The sequence below is a fragment of the Rhipicephalus microplus genome, chromosome 7 (assembly GCF_043290135.1).
Source record: "Rhipicephalus microplus isolate Deutch F79 chromosome 7, USDA_Rmic, whole genome shotgun sequence".
Taxonomy (NCBI): Eukaryota; Metazoa; Arthropoda; class Arachnida; order Ixodida; family Ixodidae; genus Rhipicephalus; species Rhipicephalus microplus.
In genome coordinates, this window is record NC_134706.1 from 38,023,450 (window position 1) to 38,042,261 (window position 18,812).

General features: G+C 46.3%; 1 protein-coding gene across 4 annotated transcripts in view; it reads left to right on the forward strand.

Annotated features, from left to right (window-relative positions):
- The window catches only part of LOC119180381 (DNA-dependent protein kinase catalytic subunit), a 231,258-nt gene that overhangs the window by 142,229 nt on the left and 70,217 nt on the right, over positions 1 to 18,812 (forward strand). For all 4 annotated transcript variants that reach the window (XM_075869063.1, XM_075869064.1, XM_075869065.1 and 1 more), the window contains 7 exons: positions 779 to 928; positions 2,326 to 2,426; positions 8,628 to 8,759; positions 11,089 to 11,274; positions 13,092 to 13,179; positions 15,053 to 15,176; positions 16,564 to 16,702. In XM_075869063.1, the coding sequence (XP_075725178.1) occupies positions 779 to 928; positions 2,326 to 2,426; positions 8,628 to 8,759; positions 11,089 to 11,274; positions 13,092 to 13,179; positions 15,053 to 15,176; positions 16,564 to 16,702 (920 nt within the window). The remainder of the gene's footprint in view (positions 1 to 778; positions 929 to 2,325; positions 2,427 to 8,627; positions 8,760 to 11,088; positions 11,275 to 13,091; positions 13,180 to 15,052; positions 15,177 to 16,563; positions 16,703 to 18,812) is intronic.

Sequence of the window (18,812 nt, forward strand, 5' to 3'; positions counted from 1 at the left end):
AATGGGACAGCGCTGCCTAGCGTTGGCTGTCTGCAAATGCCTTTGTCACTTCATTGTGGCAGTTTACCTTGGCATACTTATTTATTTATTTATTTACAGGTACCTCAAAGACCCCAATGAGTGGGGTTTTACATGAAGGGTGTTGAAGCACGAAAATTACACAACTGATCAACAAACACAAAAAAAGAAAACAAAAACTGCACGAGCGTATCACGAAAGGGTATCAAGCACGCTCTGTTAATAAAAAGCATACAATGCCAACCAACGAAGCATACCAACGAAGCATAAAAAGCATACAATGCCAACCAGCGAAGCAGATAACACCACTAAGGATAATCGCATACATGACACAAAAATAATCAGTACAGAATTTTTTCAACGGCAGCTTTGAACTGAGTCGGGTTTGTTTTGGGGACGACACTTTCAGGAAGGCTGTTCCATTCGATGGCTGTCAGAACAGGAAATGAATTTAGATAGGCGGTCGTGCGTGCACGAGGTGGGTATACTGCTATATACTCCAAGGATCGTCCAAATTAACAGGCTTGCAGCCAAATGGGACTGACTTAACAATAGTTTGGTGCCATTAAACAATGCATATGCTGACCAGTACCAGGGAACACATTCTAACTGTTCAATTTCCCAAATAAACAAGTCAAGTTAACAAGTTTTTACTGTAGTGTCATTTCCTTATTCTCAGACTTACTAAATATATGTGGTTTTTACCTATTGCTGCTTTGTGCTACGCAATCTTCACATTCCATGCGCACCTGCGTTCCAGAGTCGAACACTTACAACTGGCTCACACAAAGCACCCACGAGCCTACCCTGCCCATCGAAGACAGGAAGCAGCCACGATCTGCGACAATCTTGCAACCGGCTCCCGACAAAGTGGCAGACCCTAAGCACGGAGGCTCTACTATCGGCAAAGGTGAGAATGAAAGTGGCGAATAGGACTGCGCTCATACCTTGACATAACAAACCTGAACATAACGAAATATTGGTTATAATGAAGTAGATGAAAACATGTCCGACAATAGAAGTAGTGTTAGGAGTAAACCTTTATAATGAATTTTCGATTATAACAAAATTATTTTCGCGTGAGATGCAACTTTGTAATAATGAGGCGCGAGTGTAGTTGGTATGTAATCTATTTTCTTGAGAACTGCAGCACTAAGCATACATCAAAGACTACGAACAAAGTTACAGACAGCAAGAGCGCTCATCTTTGTTTGTCACTTTGTCTTCTTTAGCACAATATTACAGCCCTCACTGTTAAATATGGCATCTATACTCTAGTTCACCACTACCGTGAAGCACTACCAAATCTACAAGGCAAAAGCGAGCCACACGCTTTTAAAGCAAACTGTATTTCTAAATATACTTACCTTGCAATAAGCAGGGTTGAAACATTGGCACTTGTTACGCCTTTTCGATATGTGATATGTTTATTTTACTGTACATAATCGTCGTACGTCTTAAATCGTTGTATCAAGAACTGCCGGCAACTGTGATTACAAGTCAACATGGTGGCAGTGATGCAGATGCAGCCGCCCGCTTTGATTTAAACTCACACTTGCTGTTTGCCCACTGTGCTGACAGCAATAAATGAATGAGGAAGCCACCCATTCTGTTGTGTCTTTTTAAGCTGATGACAAAGTATCAGACACCTTTTGTCACTATTAGTGAGATCAGCTGCTTGTTTGGCCAACCCTGCTAAGCCTAAAGTGGTGAGAATGGGGTAATGGTTCCTGGAAATGGGGGAGCAGTTGCCAGAAATGCACTGCCACCAAGCCGTCACGACCTAAATTTTAGGTGCACAGGCTTGTGGGGCAATCGTTCAGTTTTGTTGGCTGCTTTGTAAGGCGTGTAATCAGCTTTACCTGCACTGTTAGGGCCATAAGAACGCGAATTTTCAGTGGAAGCAACGAAGTCAGCAGATGCTTTTCTGAGGTATAAATTAACCATGTTTATGCTGTAGAGTGGCGGCTCGAATGAAGCTGCTTTGAAATGCCATTGAAGCACAGCTGGCCAAACCAACATATCAAGTTTTTTTTTAAGTAACTGAAAGTTTTAGTTACGAGGATATAAATGATCCCAAGTCTGCTCTGTAACAAAGTGAGTCTCAAATGTTTCTGGCCAGTTGTCAGCATTTGTTAAATATATAGGCTTATAAAAAACATGTGACAAAGAGGCTTTGTGTTATAGTACTTTTTTTTGTGGTACGCCATGCAACTGTGTGCAGGTCTAATGCGCTATGTAATAAAAACCCCGAGAAATCTCTGCTTTTAAATCTTGCAATGCGATGAAATTCTTGTGTTCATGCAGCTGAAAGCCTACGGTATCTCAGGAAGCGGTTCTTGCGAGACGACGAGCAGACCCGACTTCAGCACATGCGCAGGGAAGTTCGCCGTAATGAAACTCGCAGGGTGAGAACTGCCTCTCTGTGGGTGGGTGCGCAGCCATGCATGTATGTGCTTGCATGTAAGTGTGTGCACTGTCTCGATTTGACGAATATTGTCACGCGCTAAGAGCTCGAACGAATGTACAAAGGGACGGGACTGTCCAAAATCTCAGAGACAAAGAAGGACGTCTCTGCTGGCACAGGTTGCTCGTCTTCGTCTTCCTCGTTCACCGGCACAGAACTGACTCACTGTTCACTGGCACAGAACACCAGGTGGCATTACTCCTCCTCCCAAGACAGCATCCACCCGATGCTCAAACAAAAGTGTGCACAGCAGTGGGTCGAAATAGGTAACATAAAGAAACATTAAACAAATTAGTGCACGAGAGAAAATGCGTCCTGGGCCCGGCAATCGGAAATAAACGGCATTCACTGTTCACATGAAGAGTTCACTGGCACAAGAAGAAAATTCGCATCACCGCGTAAAGTATGGTTTTAGGCGGACTACGTGTACAGTCTCTGGGCGTGGTAACCTGCGCTGGGATGATGGCGAGCCTACGTCTGGAACCACTTCGTAGTTCATGTCGCTCACACGTCTGAGTACTTTGCAAGGTCCAAAGTACTTCCTCAAGAGTTTCTCACTGAGACCTCGCCGCCTAATGGGTGTCCAAACCCAAACTTGGTCGCCAGGTTCATAATTAACTTCTCGATGGTGGGTGTTGTACCGCCGTACATCTGCGTACTGTTGAGTTCGGATGTGCACACGGGCCAGTTGACGTGCTTCCTCAGCGCGCTGAATGTACTCATTGATGTCGGGGGCTAATTGGTCGAGCTTGTCGATGTCCTTATATGGAATCATGGCGTCCAGCATAGTTCTAACATCTCGACCATGAACGAGCCGGAATGGTGTGAAGCGTGTAGTTTCCTGCGTTGCAGTGTTATACGCAAATGTTACGTACGGCAGGATGTCGTCCCACGTTTTCTGCTGCACATCCACGTACATAGAGATCATGTCAGCTAGCGTTTTGTTTAGCCTTTCTGTTAAACCATTACTCTGAGGGTGATACGCAGCGGTCTTTCGATGGGTTGTGTAACTCAACCTGAAGATATCATCCAAGAGTTTCGCAGTGAATGGCGTCCCTCGATCAGTGATGACATGTGACGGGACGCCATGCCATAGCACAATTTGATGCATAAAAAAAGTGGCAACTTCAGATGCGGTCTCTCGTGGCAACGCCTTCGTCTCAGCGTAACGCTTCAAATAATCGGTTGCGACAATAATCCATTTGTTGCCAGAAGAAGACAAAGGAAACGGGCCTAGGAGGTCCATCCCAACTTGTTCAAACGGTGTACGTGGTGGATCGATCGGTTGTAGATGGCCTGCAGGCTTTAAATGTGGTGTCTTGCGACCCTGGCATTCACGGCATCCCTTCACGTAGCGTTTGACACAGGCAGACATTTTAGGCCAGTAGTAGAGTTGTCGCACCCGATCCATAGTTCTCGAGTAGCCCAGATGGCTAGATGTGCGCTCGTCGTGGCAAGCTAATAAGACGTCATCGCGGAGGGCTTCAGGCACGACGAGAAGATGAGATCTGTCACCAGCACCGGCGTTCCTTTTGTATAAGACGCCATTTCGTAGGCAAAATGATGGCAACGTTCGCAACATCGGACGAGGAATGGGCGCAGTGCCACCTTCTAAATGATCTATAATCATTCTTAGATTGGCATCATTTCGTTGATGCGACATCAGATCAGGTCCGCTGACAGTTGCCACGAAGGCGCCGTCCTCTTCTGCGCTAGTACTGGCGGATTGAAGAGGTGCTCGTGATAGCGTGTCGGCGTCTTCGTGCTTTTTGCCTGACTTGTACACGATGGTGACATCAAATTCCTGAAGGCGCCGACTCCATCGTGCTAATCTTCCTGAAGGGTCTCGTAGATTGGTCAACCAGCACAAAGCATGATGGTCAGTCAGCACTTTGAGTGGTCTTCCATAGAGATATGGCCTAAACTTTGTAATTGCCCAAATGACCGTGAGACATTCTTTCTCTGATGTGGAATAGTTAGATTCTGCGCGAGATAGTGTGCGACTTGCGTAGGCTATCACCCGTTCAATGCCATCTTGTCTTTGTACCAAAATAGCTCCAAGACCAATATTGCTGGCATCAGTGCGTACTTCAGTGTCAGCATCTTCATCGAAGTGGCCGAGCACGGGAGGGGAAGAGAGCCGGTGCTGTGGTTCCGCAAAGGCAGTCTGCTGTTCGTCAGCCCAGACAAATGATGTGTCATCACGCGTGAGGCGTAATAGTGGCTCCGCAATGTTAGAGAAATTTTCAATAAAGCGCCGGTAATAAGCGCACAGACCCAGAAATCGTCGAAGACTTTTCTTGTCAGTTGGAGGTGGAAAAGCGGTAAGGGCAGCAATTTTGTCAGGATCAGGCCGAACACCAACGGCGCTCACGACATGACCAAGAAACTTTAATTCTTCGTAGCCGAAATGACATTTCTTAGGCTTGAGTGTGAGATCGGCCGATCTAATGGCTTCGAGCACATTCCGAAGGTGACGAAGATGCTCGTCAAACGTTTCTGAAAACACAACGACATCATCGAGGTAGACGAGACAGCTTTTCCACTTGAGGTCTGCCAGGACGGTGTCCATCATTCGCTGGAATGTGGCTGGAGCAAAACAAAGGCCGAAAGGGAGCACTTTGAATTCATAAAGGCCATCCGGCGTTACAAAAGCGGTCTTTTCCCGGTCACGTTCATCGATTTCTATTTGTCAATAACTGCTCTTCAAGTCAACGGACGAAAAATACTTCGCGCGTCGCAGCTTGTCCAGAGAATCATCGACTCTGGGGAACGGGTACACGTCTTTCTTTGTGACATTGTTCAACTTTCTGTAGTCGACACAAAAGCGAAGCGTGCCATCTTTCTTTTTCACAAGAACGACTGGTGATGACTAAGGGCTGCTTGAAGGCTGTATCACGCCATCCTGAAGCATTTCCTTAACTTGCGCTTGAATCGCGTGCCGTTCAGTTGGCGAAACACGGTAAGGCTGCTGCCGTATGGGATGCGCGTCGTCGTAGGTGATAATACGGTGTTTCGTTATCGGTGTTTGACGTATCTTTGAAGAACATGCAAAGCATGTGTGGAACTCCAGCAACAGCTCGCTCAAACGCTGCTTGTTAGCTTCAGAAAGCGTTGGATTGATGTCGACGCTGCGGAAAAGCGCTTCAGCAGTGCCGATGGCCTCGGAAGCAAAACACTCTGTGACATTGGCGACTGGGTCGGCGTAGGCGATGACAGTTCCAGGAAAAAGGTGCCGGTGCTCGTAGCTGAAGTTTGTGACAAAAACGTTGCAGTGATCATCACGAAGGTCGACAAGGCTTCTCGCTACGCAGACACCCTGAGACAGCAAAAGCGAGTGATTGCTTTCTACGACTGCTTCACCGTGCATCACTTTGTCCCACGTCACCTGAACCACAACAGTTGCACGGGGTGGTAACGTGACAGCGTCGTCGACGACGTGAAGAGACACTCGGGAGTGGCTGCGGTCGGCGTAAACTGTTGTGGCTTTTGTGGTCGCAAAAGTGACTAGACGTCTTCGAATGTCAATTATAGCACCATGCTCCCTGAGAAAATCCATGCCAATGATCAGGTCTCGAGAACACTGCTGGAGAACACTCAAACTGGCAACAAGTGTACAACCGCGGACTTGCAGTCTTGCCGTGCACATACCGAGTGGCGTGACGATGTGCCCGCCAGCTGTACGAATCGGCGTTCGGTTCTAAGGCGTCGTTACTTTCTTGAGAAAGGCGGCCAGCTTTTCGCTAATTATAGAATAGTCCGCACCAGTGTCCACTAAGGCGCTGACTTCGTGACCATCTAGCAGAACAGGAATATCTAAGGAAACTCTTCCGCAATCAGCCGGTGGTGTCGTTGTCGATGTATCGTCGGTATCTTCAGTCCGCGTCGATAGGGGGTCTTACGCATGGCCAGTCTGAGCGGCCTTGCCCCTGAAGGTCGCTGAGGCTAGTTTTCCCAACGCGGGCTAGGTGACCGGCCCTGCGCCATGCCCGCATAGGTGTGATTATTCGGCGGGAACCGCCGCAGTGATGGAGAGCGTGAGTGGTGCTGAGATGTCGATCCGCGCTGCTGAGCAACGTAGTCAGCGATTTCCGGAGGCCGCTGGCCGAACCTAGGAGGTGGGGAGTTGGCCGAAAAACCACGAAGTCCCAGCTCTCGATAAGTGCACTGTCGGTAGATGTGCCCAGGTTCACCACAGTGATAGCAAAGGGGACGTCGATCGGCGGCCCGCCACACGTCCCATTTTGGCGGAATTGGTCGGCGGTCACTGAGGTACGGGCCCGCTTGGACTGCCTGAAGCATGGCTGGGGCTGTGGTATAAGGCGGACAGAAATGTGGTGCAGGTGGGCGCAGAGTTTGATCTGCCGAAAGCACGGCAGGGGCCGCGGTGGGAAGCGGAGGCAAAGGTGGTGCTGGCTGGAGCAGAGTTTGCGCATACAACATGCGAGAGAAGTCATTTAGCGGCCGCGGCTCTGTCTGACAGGATGGTTCTCGTAGTGCCTGCTGAACTTCATCTCGGACGATGCCGGACAAAGAACTGACAGTGGCCGCCGAGGGTACAAATAACTTCTGCAGTTCTTCGCGAATTACAGAGCGTATGAGCTCTCGGAAGAAGTCGACGTGGGCCCCAAAACCACCCATGTAGTCCGTTGCTGAAGCAAAGTTCACTTGTCGCTCGTACGTCTGGGTCCGTTGCCAAAACGTGCTTTCAATCAGGACGGCTTTAGCAAGAAACTCTGACGTAGTCTTGGGGGGGGGGGCTGTGTACAAGACCACCGAACAACTGCTCCTTCACTCCACGCATCAGGTATTGCACCTTCTTCTCTTCCGGCATGTGAGGGTCGGCTCGTCGAAAAAGACGCGTGATGTCCTCAACATACATTGCTACGCCTTCATTTGGCATTCGCATACGGCACCGGAGTTCACGTTCAGCTCGCTCTCGGCGATCGGGACTTGCATACGTTTCGAGAAGCCGGCGTTTGAAGTCCACCCATGACGTGAACACACCTGCCCGGTTTTCGTACCAAACACGTGCCCCGTCATTCATACTGAAGTAGACATGTCGGAGCTTGTCTGTGTCATCCCACATGTTTTGAGCGGCAACGAAGTCATAGTGGACTAGCCAATCTTCAATATCCTCATGGACAGCGCCATGAAAGGGACTCGGCGTTCGTGGTTTGAACAGTGTATATTGCAATGGCGTTGCGCCTTCCATACCGGCTGTGTTGGCGCCGCTTGGGACGGCGCTGCCTGGAATAGTTGGGGCCGTCATCTCTTCTGAGAGAAGCCCGAACTCAGGGTCCAGTCCACGGATCCTGCGGCTAGCACGGTGAACAGGCGTAACCACCGGTATGGGGCTGGAGCTTCTTGTACTGGAAGGGGTTCGGTGCATAGGGTACCCAGCACCTCCACCAGTTGTCACGCGCTAAGAGCTCGAACGAACGTACAAAGAGACGCGACTGTCCAAAATCTCAGAGAAAAAGAAGGATGTCTCCGCTGGCACCGGTTGCTCGTCTTCGTCTTCCTCATTCACCGGCACAGAACTGACCCACTGTTCACTGGCACAGAACACCAGGTGCCAATATATAGCAGTACTTAGCTTTCATATTACAGGTTCCTGATGAGAGGGAAAAAATGTAATCGGCAACTTGTGCATTGGACTGAAGTTTATTGAAGACATTGTTGTATTCTTAACCGTCCGAGTGTCAAATTCCAAGAAGAATTGTTCTTCCAGGTGGTGCAATAAAGTTTGCATTTTCTTTATGTAGTGATTGTGTAAAGTTGGGAACAAATTGTAAAAAAAATAAGGAACAGTTTTTTGGGGGTCAGTATTACACAGAACTGCAAGACATTCAATAGTATTTCAAAGTGTGGCATTCCTGGAAGCATGGTGTACACAGTGCCTTATTGCCAATTTGCTTGTGCTACCCATTCAAACTGTGTCCATGTATAGCGAACATTTTTAACGGGATAGCGTTGAGGAGCTCGTTTGGCAGAAATTGCGGCATCGATGTTGGTGTCGGCGTCATTGGTTGTGAGAGAAAAATCAACATCTTGTCCTTGACCGAAAAACTGAAAAAGATGGAAATAAAATAAATTATAAAAGTTATATTTACACCCCCTACCTTTTTTTATTTGGCAGAAACTCAGGACAGAACAGCGTGCTCGCCGGGAGGCAGAGGTGACCTTGTACCGGCGATACCGCATGGGCGATTTTCCGGACATCCAGATCACGCATGCGGCCTTGATTGCTCCCATGCAAGCTTTGGCCCAGGTAAACAATAAGAACGCACGTGTTAATTTGGGTGTGTTCGACCTGCAAAAAAACGCAGGAGCCATGTACTGGGTTTTCTACGATTAGAAGAAACACTTTATTAGTATTCAAGCTTTGCGGTTTATCTACAACAATTACTCCAGCTCAGGGTAACTGCCTTATGTGACGTCTAAGGACGTCGATAGATGACAGCATCATTTTTGTATTTTATGTTCATTTTGCATTAAACATCAGCTGTTTTTACCTTCTCAATACAAGCGAGACGTTTCCCGAAACCTGGCCAACGTTGTAAACTTTGAAATATAGAAAAAAAATCATAAGTTAGTGATGCCCAATGTAAGAAGTTATTGGAAAAGAACCGTTTTAGTCTTGATGTAGCAGAAACCAGTTTACCACCTCTGGGGCTTCGCTAGGGCATGCACTCAGCAGAGTGAAGAATATTTTTATGTTATGTGGATGGAGAAAGAAAACCCTTAGGTTTTATATTACTTTTTAGCTTTCTATATGGAACCTCAAGCATTCAGCGAACAAAGGATACAGCGTGCTGTAGTGTTAGTGTATGTAAGGACATCTTTTATTAAACCAATGCGGAAAACTAGCTCTCCATATTGTACATCCAACTAATGTGTCGATAGAGTGCACTTTCAAACGAAGGAAGTTCAACTCACCATGCTAGGAAATCGTGCGAGTTACATTCACCCCGGCCTCAAGTCAGTTTCACTAAGGGAGGCACATTTGTCAAAACGGAAAGGCATCCGCGAGACAGTCTGGCACAACTCCCTGGTGAGCACGTAGTGTCGATCACAAGCCAGAAAATATGAATCAGCTTCCCCTTTCTCATGAGGAACTATGCCATCAGTTGGTCCTGGGACCGGAGCACCTCTCCCCAGCTCTCACACTGTTGCACAGCTATGTCAACCTCCATGTCAACTATGTCAATCATCAGATATCTGGTGACATGAGTGCCATGCAAGGCAGATGACTTCTCATTGTCTCGCACTGTTCCACAACTACGGCAACTTCTTGGGAAACTCACATTTCAGGTGACATGAGCGCCATGCCCTATTGTGCAACTATGGCAACTTCTTGGGAAACTCACATTTCAGGTGACATGAGCGCCATGCCCTATTGTGCAACTACGTCAGCCTCCAAGAAACTTTCAATCTGGGGTAACTTAAGTTCCACACATGGCAGCCAACCTCTCACCATCTCTCGTACTATTGTTCAACTACATGAATCTCCAGGAAAGCTCGGACCTTGAGTGGCATGAGTGCCACGTCAACCTTCAGAAAGCGTCATATCTCAGATGACACGAGTGCCACAGATAATAGATATCCTCTTGCCCCCTCTCGTACAGTTGAGCAACAACGTCAACCTTCAAGAAAGGTCAGTTTTTGGGTGGCATGAGTGCCACACATGGCAGACAATCTCTCGCGCTGTTGTGCAACTATGTCAACCTCCAGGAAAAATGAGATCTCGTGTGACATGAGTGACACGCATGGCAGGTAACATCTCACCATCTCGTACCTCTACGCAACTACGGCAACCTCTAAGAAAAGTTAGATCTTGGGTGACATGAGCGCTTTGCATGGCAGGCATCTCGCCATCTCGCACCATTGCACGACTACGTCAACCTTCAGGAAAATTCAGATTTTGGGCGACATGAGTGCTATGTGTGGTGTTGTGACGCCATCCATGAGTAGAATGCGCACTGTGTATCGCGTAGTGGTGTGTGTTATCTATAGATGTCATTATTGACCGGCACACATGATCGGCATTAACTAATCCCGTGTGTACACGTGTCTATGGTGCATTGTGGGAATAAACGGCCGCTGGTAAGCCGAGTCTTGTTTTAGGCTGCGGAGTGGACGGTTCTCTCTCTTGTGCTTCCGTGGTGTCGCGGACGCGGTGCGGAGGGGCCGCACAGGAACGCCGCCTGTCGCGTCCAGCCCCGCTGTGTCTCGCACGGGTCTTCGTCGGCTGCCTGCCGCTGCAGCAATGACACTAGACTATGCATGGCAGGCAAACTCTCACTATCTCTCACCATTGTGCAACTACGTTGTTGTATTGGCAGAAGCGTGGTATAGCCAGTGGCCGGCCGACAAAGAGGCCTAGCGATAGGAAGGCATGCAGAGAGGCAACACGAACACAGAGCATTCGAATGAGACTGGAGGGTGCTCCTCCAATGTACATTCATCACGTTTTTTAGTAGGAGAAAAAGGGTGGGTGGCCAGGTCACATGGTCATGTGACATGAATCACTTAACTTACTCTGCACGATGGTTTTTGTTGTGTACACTGCCTGTTTTTTTTTGTTTGTTTGTTTCCAGCAAGACCAGCAAGTTGCACAGATGCTGTTAGCCAGCGTTGTCACATCTACGCTGTGTGAATCAAGGCGAGAAGGGTCGCCGCTTTCCAAGCATAAGGACGAGCTATGCAGAGGACTGCGTGGTGCGCTGGCAGGAATCCTGGAGGGGAGCTTGCGATGCTTCCCTCCGCTTGTGGCTTTTGTGCAGGTGAGGTTTTCTTGCACTTCACGTGAGGGAATCAGTTTTTGAATGAATGCTGCCTAAGTTAAAGCTAGTCTTCTAGCATTTAGCCCTTGAACCCTCGTGAAAACATCATGCTTTTTGATGTCTCAAGCCCTGTGATGGACCTATTAAAGTGCATGCTGATTTTTGAACTATGCTATGCTCTCTGCGTCTACACTGCTATCTTCCGAAGACCAATCCTATAACCTCTACAACACGCACATTGTATGCAGCACTATTGTCTGCTGTATGCTTCGAAATCCACGCAGAGACGCGACCAGTCTCGATATATTCATGGCACATAATGATCTCGCTGGGTGCCTAGGCAGACCACACTTGTTCTTTGTGGACAGAGTCACCCTGTTGCAGAGGCAGAAAGCAACGGAATCGTTGAAGCGGTACACTGTAGCATACTAGCAAAAGCCAACCTTATACAGTGCTTATGCGTGTTCTAATGAAAAGGTACGAAATGGCACTGTGGGTATTAATGAAGACGATTGCAATGATGAACGAAGCGAAAGACTCCTTGGTTCTATAATTCCTGTGGCCGTGATGAGACCCAGTCCTTCACAGCGTCCTTGAGTATCTCGTCCGAGTTGAAGTGCTTCCCTTCCAGATGTTTTTTTTTTTTTTCGGGGGACGAGACACATGGAAATCTCGAGCAATGAATTGTGGTGGCTGGTTTAACACCTTCCACTCTCAGAAATCTGATTACGCATTGCTACTCCATCACCACTCTGTCAATGTGAACGGCATCCTGTCCTCACGCCCGCTGCCATGTCTGTTCAGTGGCACTCTTTATAAGGGCCTCTGCTCTTTCCTTTGCATGTGGACACCCCTGCATGCTACGATTCATGGAAAAGACTCCAATCGCACCCATAGATGTGTCGCTACCTTTTCTCATATTGGCATAGGCATCTATGTTAATGGCCATGTTGTTATGGCATTTCGCACCTTTTCATTTGAACATCCCTTGTATAAACATTGGACCTGTGCTTGTAGTGTCCTTTAGCCTACATGATACCTGTGGCTCATATGCAGAGTTTTCATGTGGTGAAACTTTGATAAATGAAATTACTTTTGTTGCATTGTTCTTATAAACAAGGCAAAGTGATATTCTCACACTGTTAAAAAAAAACATGTGTGTTCATGCTGATGTCGTACTATACATGGTACACAACCTCAATGTTATAAACCCGGATATAACGAAATATTGGTTATAACGAAGTAAATGAAAAGTAGTCTTGCAATAGATATAGTGCTAGGATTGTGCCTTTATGTTGAATTTTTTTTATATAATGACCTTATTTTCGTGTAAGATGCAACTTTGTTAAAATGAGGTATGAGTGTGCATTTTATATGGTACATTTTATATGACAGAGTGTATCTCTGTACCAGATTGTGCCACATAGTGGACTGGCACTGTTGCACTCAGTAAAAATACTGGCCTGTGTTTCAATAATACTAAAATGGAAATATATATATATGTGTGATTAAATTTTAGCAGAAGTCCTCCTCTTTCGCATAACAAATTTTAGTTGAGCTGTGTACAGTTCCTGGCTTGTTAGCATATTTTGGGCTCTCCCCCCTCCCCCCCTCCCACCTGGTTTTTTTCATCAGTTTGTTCAATGCAATTTAAGCGGGAAAAACTGCAGCTCAGGAAACGTGCGGACAGAAGAAAAATGACAAGGGCGAGCACTCATTCCTATTATACTTGTTCTTTCCGTGCATTTTTTTTTCAGCTGCAGCATTTTAGAATTGTTTGCCAAGGCGCCCAACTCGCCACTTCATATCTTTTACAGGAAGTAGCCTTTCAAAGTGCTTCAGATCTGGAACTTCCATCAGCTGCCATTTCGAGAGCGTCTATAGCCAGTGGCCATCAAAGCCTTGGTAACTATTCTTTGCTGTACTGTTGTTGTATGGCAGCCAGCCATTGTTACGCTGTTTTCATCGAAAATTGTCATGAACTAAGTGAAAATAAAAAAGTGGTAAAATTTTTCTACTGCTTCCATTTGTGTACTCTCTAGTCTGCTATTAAAATGTTCCTCAAGTTAGTTGCGCTGTAGCATTAAAATGTGGAATACCTTTGGCCACATTCAGCTTGACCACTTCTGTTGCCACGGCTGTACCCCTGTAGAACCATGTTGAGTTAACTGCTGTTTTAACAAAAAACAAAGTACTGAGGAAGCGTTAAGCGCAGTACAGGGTGCACTACATCAACTTTACTGCTAGAGATTTCCTGCTGCTGACTTCGGTACCCAACAATAGAGAATGCCATTGTAGACTTAATGGGAAACATTTAAATACAAAGACATTATCATAAAGTGCTCGTAAGCCTCATAACACTGTATTGGCAATCATGGAGCACAGGGCTGAATTTTTTGTCTTGCCATCATCCTCATTATATATTGCGAAGTTTTTGGCATGCATATACCTTCGTAGATAAGTACCCGCAAGATGCAGCTGTTGTGTACCTTCCTCTTGAGGGTTAGTGGCAGATTACCATGCGTGATTTGAGAATGCTTGCCGAATGTGGTCCGCCCCATTCTTATTCTACTAGTTATTTCACTTTCATGCTTCGGCTCCGTGATTACTACCTGTCCTAAGTAGACATATTCCTTTACAAATTCTAGCATCTCTCCACCTATCGCAAAGTGCTGTTTTCTGTCGATACTGTCATTACATTAGTTTTGTGCCTATTAATTTTCAGACCTACTTTTCTACTTTCCGTGTCCAGTTCAGTAATCATGAGCTGTAATTTGTCCCCTGAGTTACTCATCAAGGCAATGTCATCAGTGAACCATAGGTTACTAAGATACTCTCTTTTAACTGTTATCCCTATCCCAAACTCTTCCCAATCTAGGGCCCTGAAAACCTCCTGTAAACAGGCGGTGAATAGCATTGGAGATATCGTGTCTCCCTGCCCCTTCTGCACCCTTCTTTAATGGGATTCTGTCGCTTTCTTTATGGAGAACTATGGTGACTGTGGATCCACTGTAGATTTCTTCCAGTATGTTTATGCAGGATTTGTCGATGCCCTGATTCTGTAGGGTTTGCATTACTGCTGATGTCTTGACTGAGTCCAACGCTTTCTCGTAATCTATGAAGGCTATGTGTAGGGATTGGTTGTATTCTGTGCATATCTCTATTACCTGATTGATAGTATGAATATGGTCTATTGTGGAGTAGCCTGTACGAAACCCTGCTTGGTCCTTTGGTTGACTGAACTCTAATGTGGCCTTAACTCTATTAGCTGTTATTTTTATAATAGTTTATAGAGAATGGACAGTAAGCTGATCGGCCTGTAATTTTTCAAGTCCTTGACATCTTCTTTCTTATGGACTAATATGATGTTGGCATTCTTCCAAGATTCTGGCACCCTTCCCATCAAGAGACACTTGATATACAAGGTAACCAGTTTTTCTAACACATTTTCTCTGCAATCTTTCAGCAGGTCTGTTGTCACTTGATCCTGACCAGCGGTTTTTCCTCTTTGCATTTCTTCTAGGGCTTTCCTTACTTCCCCTCTCATTACTGGTGGGATGTCAAATTCCTCTGGGCTGTTATTGCTTGTTACGATATCATCGTGGTTGTTTCGGCTTCTGTACAGCTGTAGAACTACTCTGCCATATAACATCTATAGTTTATAAAAAAAAAGGTCTAAAGGACAATTCTCAATGTGGGGAAAACTTTTGCCAGAGCAGCCTTGACATTTTTAGCATCTAAATATCTAGATCTTCAAGCAAGGCTACCTCTTGTGCAGGAATCCTTCTCTTGGAAGAAATGAATCGTGCCAGCAGCCTGTCGGCAGAGACCAAAGCACCACCAGCCAAGCGATCGAAGAAAGAGGATCGTCCAGATGAAGAAATGTGGATGCAACTAGCTGAGTGAGTACGGCGTCTGGCGTATTTTATGGCAATAGTCCACCTACAAGCTGTAGTTCTGGCTATGTTATCTATTGAAAGTTGAAATTTAAGCAAAAATTGATTGTACAAAGCCACGAGAAAATGTTGGCTCTTTTTTTCTTTTTTTTTTCAGTCATGTGAGACTATAGCAGTTGTGATACAAAGACTGCTATTGAAGAAAACTTTTTATGCGAACCTTTTGAAAGTGGTTTTTTTTTTCGCTATATTCGTCTCGAAAATGTGTATTGTTTTATTGCTGAGTTGAATTTTCCAGAAGAGTATATTTAAGAAAAAAACATTGTCTAGCATTTTTTGGGGGTGACCGTGAAGTAACAAATAAAATGTTTCTCTTGTTACGTACCGATGACTTTCATAAGGAATAGCAAAATAAATTTAAAAATTATTGACAGTTAAATAAACTGTGTGCTGCAATAAACATCAATGTATCTCATAGATGTAGAAAAATAAGTGCATAAAGTCGTGTGAAGTGGAAACATGGTCGTGTGAAGTCGTGTGAAGTTGGAAACATAGCCACATTTTATCCAGCCGGCGTCGGCTCGTCGCACACGCTTTTGAGATGCCCCTCACTCATCAAGTTGTGAACTTAAACTCGTAAGCGAGGCCTTGTGTGACAGGCTGACCTTTGCTGAATCAGAATCTGCTTCGCCAGTCTAGCGGCAGTTCCCCCACTCACCTTTGAGGACGAGAAACTGGCACGCATTTCCATAGCACAGGCAAACTGCATGGGTGAGCGCACTGAAAAAGTTCTGTAGTTGTGAGCGCATTCAGAAATCAAAATTGAGTCTAAAAGTTGTGAATTTCATTCGTCTTATCGCCAACGAAAGGGAAGGAGTTTTTGCAAGTCCCCAAAACAGGAAATTCAACCACAATGGCATAGTTTGCGTCGGGGAGCTATAAACAAGATGGTAACCATAACGTCATCTTTGAAAGATTCTAAACTAGAAAGCCATTGGTTTTGTGGGCACAGTAAGTGGAAACCAGCCCAAGGACGAAACCAAAACTAGCCGGGCACCATTGCAGTGCAGCAGAGTATTAAAAAGAGAGAGAGAGAGGGGGGGGTGGCACTAAGAGAAAAGTTCTACGTATGTATTCCTCAAAGTGGCAGCACCTGCCAAGCTAGAAAAATTGTCAAAGAAGGCATCAGTTTTAGACACATAGGCAACGACGTACATGTACATCTTTGACTGTCTTGTGGCTGTGGCTGTTTGGGATGACGTGCATGTTAATCTTTCACCCTGAAAGGCTTAAACAATAACTACACAAAATCGTTTTATTTTATAAAAGAGCATCTTGTGGGATGCTCTTTTTTTTGCCTTTCTTCACTCGTGAAACATGGAGTGCTTCGCAGGTTGTACAAATCTCTTGGAGACTACGACGCTGTGCGTGCCTCGCTGGCTCTCTGCAAGGACGTCGGGCCGGAGGCAAGGAAAGCCCTGGAGAAGGAGGCCCAAGGGGACTACCAGCAGGCCAGGGAAATCTATAGACAGGTGAGCTGACTGCAAACAAGGCTTTTCGAAGTTTTTTTTTTCTTAGGTTTGAGAAAAACCGTCAAATAGTTTTGATGATTGTTGTCATAAGTATGGGTCCTTTTGATCATTAGCATACCGTTTTAAGTGCTCTGTGTAATGCATGGAATTTAGTATTACGAAGTTTTCAACATGCATTTCTCTACCGGTTGAGGTGCTCTGCCACACCAAGTTTTCACAGCCCCTGTTTAGAGACACTGCATCATTTTGCGGTCACTCGGGTGATCAGTCAGATTGTTGTTTTTTTTTTAGCATTTTTAGTGGATGCAAAAGTGTGAACACTATCACGGAGATAAACCAGACACAGAACATTACCTCCTTTATCTACAGTGCACCTACAAATGGTCGCAAAAGGCACAGTTTAACTCCCATCATTCACTGAAAAAAGTTGAGACGGAAAATCTGGGCCTACAGAGACGGTAATTTTCAACCCTTCCACTCCCGGTCTTTTGACTGAATAGGATACAAAAGTGCAGATATTTTTTATTTGCCTATTTGATTCTACAGCTCTTAAGGCAGCTAAAAGCTATTCAGAGGTACTTTCTTCACTAAATTCCTGTAAAATATATCGTCACGATGAATCACAAGTACTGGGGGTTTATTAAACCACCGAATAGCTAGCGCTGGGACGATGCGTCAGTCGTGGCTGGCTCTCGAGTCGAGAAGAGGCACGCGATCTTCTTTCTTTCCTCCAGATGGTAGAGCCGCTCTTGCAGTCGACCCACTACGTGTGGGTGGCATTATCCCCCCTTTCGAAAAGAAAAAAAAAAGTCCCAAAAGAAGGAAAGAAAAGTACATAGCACCATCCCGATGTCACGACATAGGCACGTGAAAAAAAAATGGAAATTCGGATAAAGTAAAAGTAGAAATCAATGAGCGTGCCAATACAGGAAAAATCAGTGAACGAAGAAGCAAGTTCACAAAAATAAATAAATAACACAAAGAACAGTGTACGGCAAGGAAAAAGTTACGAACAACGCGCAGTAAATGGTTTCATGCGCAACACATGAACGACGTCCGGCCTCGGTCGTGTCCTGCTCCGTGCCTGCGATGTTGAGTCCTGAACCACTTCGTAGTTCACGTCACTCATGCGGCATAACACTTTATATGGGCCAAAGTACCGGCTCAGTAACTTTTCACTAAGGCCACGGCGGCGGACGGGTGTCCACACCCAAACTTGGTGTCCGGGGTTGTAAAACACTTCTCTGTGGTGGATGTTATAGCGCCGTGCGTCTGCCTGCTGTTGCTGGCCGATGTGTAGTCGCGCGAGCTGCCGGTCATCCTCAGCACGCTCTGCGAATTCATAGGCGTCAGTTGCCAACTCGTCTTCATCTTGACACGGTAGCATAGAGTCCAGCATGGTCTGCACTTCGCGGCCGTAGAGAAGCCGAAATGGCGTGAACTGCGTGGTCTCTTGCACGGCGGTATTATACGCGAAGGTCACGTAAGGTAAGATCCGGTCCCATGTTTTGTGCTGTACGTCGATGTACATTGAGATCATGTCTGCGATGGTCTTATTCAGTCGCTCGGTAAGTCCGTTGGTTTGCGGGTGGTACGCAGTTGTCTTTCAGTGTCTGGTGTTGCTCAGTTTAAAAACTTCGTCCATAAGCTGCGTCGTAAATGCCGTCCCTCTGTCCGTTATTATACTGGAAGGAGCACCGTGTCGTAACACGATGTGGCGCATGAAAAATTGTGCTACCTCAGAAGCCGTGGCTCGTGGGATCGCCTGCGTCTCAGCGTAGCGTGTCAAATAGTCGGTCGCGACGATCACCCATTTGTTGCTGTCCGCAGACAGGGGAAGTGGGCCGAGAATGTCCATGCCGATTTGGTTGAACGGCGTGCAGGGTGCTTCAATGGGCTGAAGCAAACCAGCTGGCTTATCAGATGGTTGCTTTCGGCGCTGACATTCCCGACAGCTCTTGACATACTTCTTGACACTTGCTGAAAGTCCTGGCCAATAGTACCTCTCGCTCACTCTGGCAAGTGTCCTTGAGTAGCCCAGATGACCGGATGTGGGTTCATCATGGCAAGCGTAGAGGACGTCATCTCGCATGTCTCGAGGAACCACCAG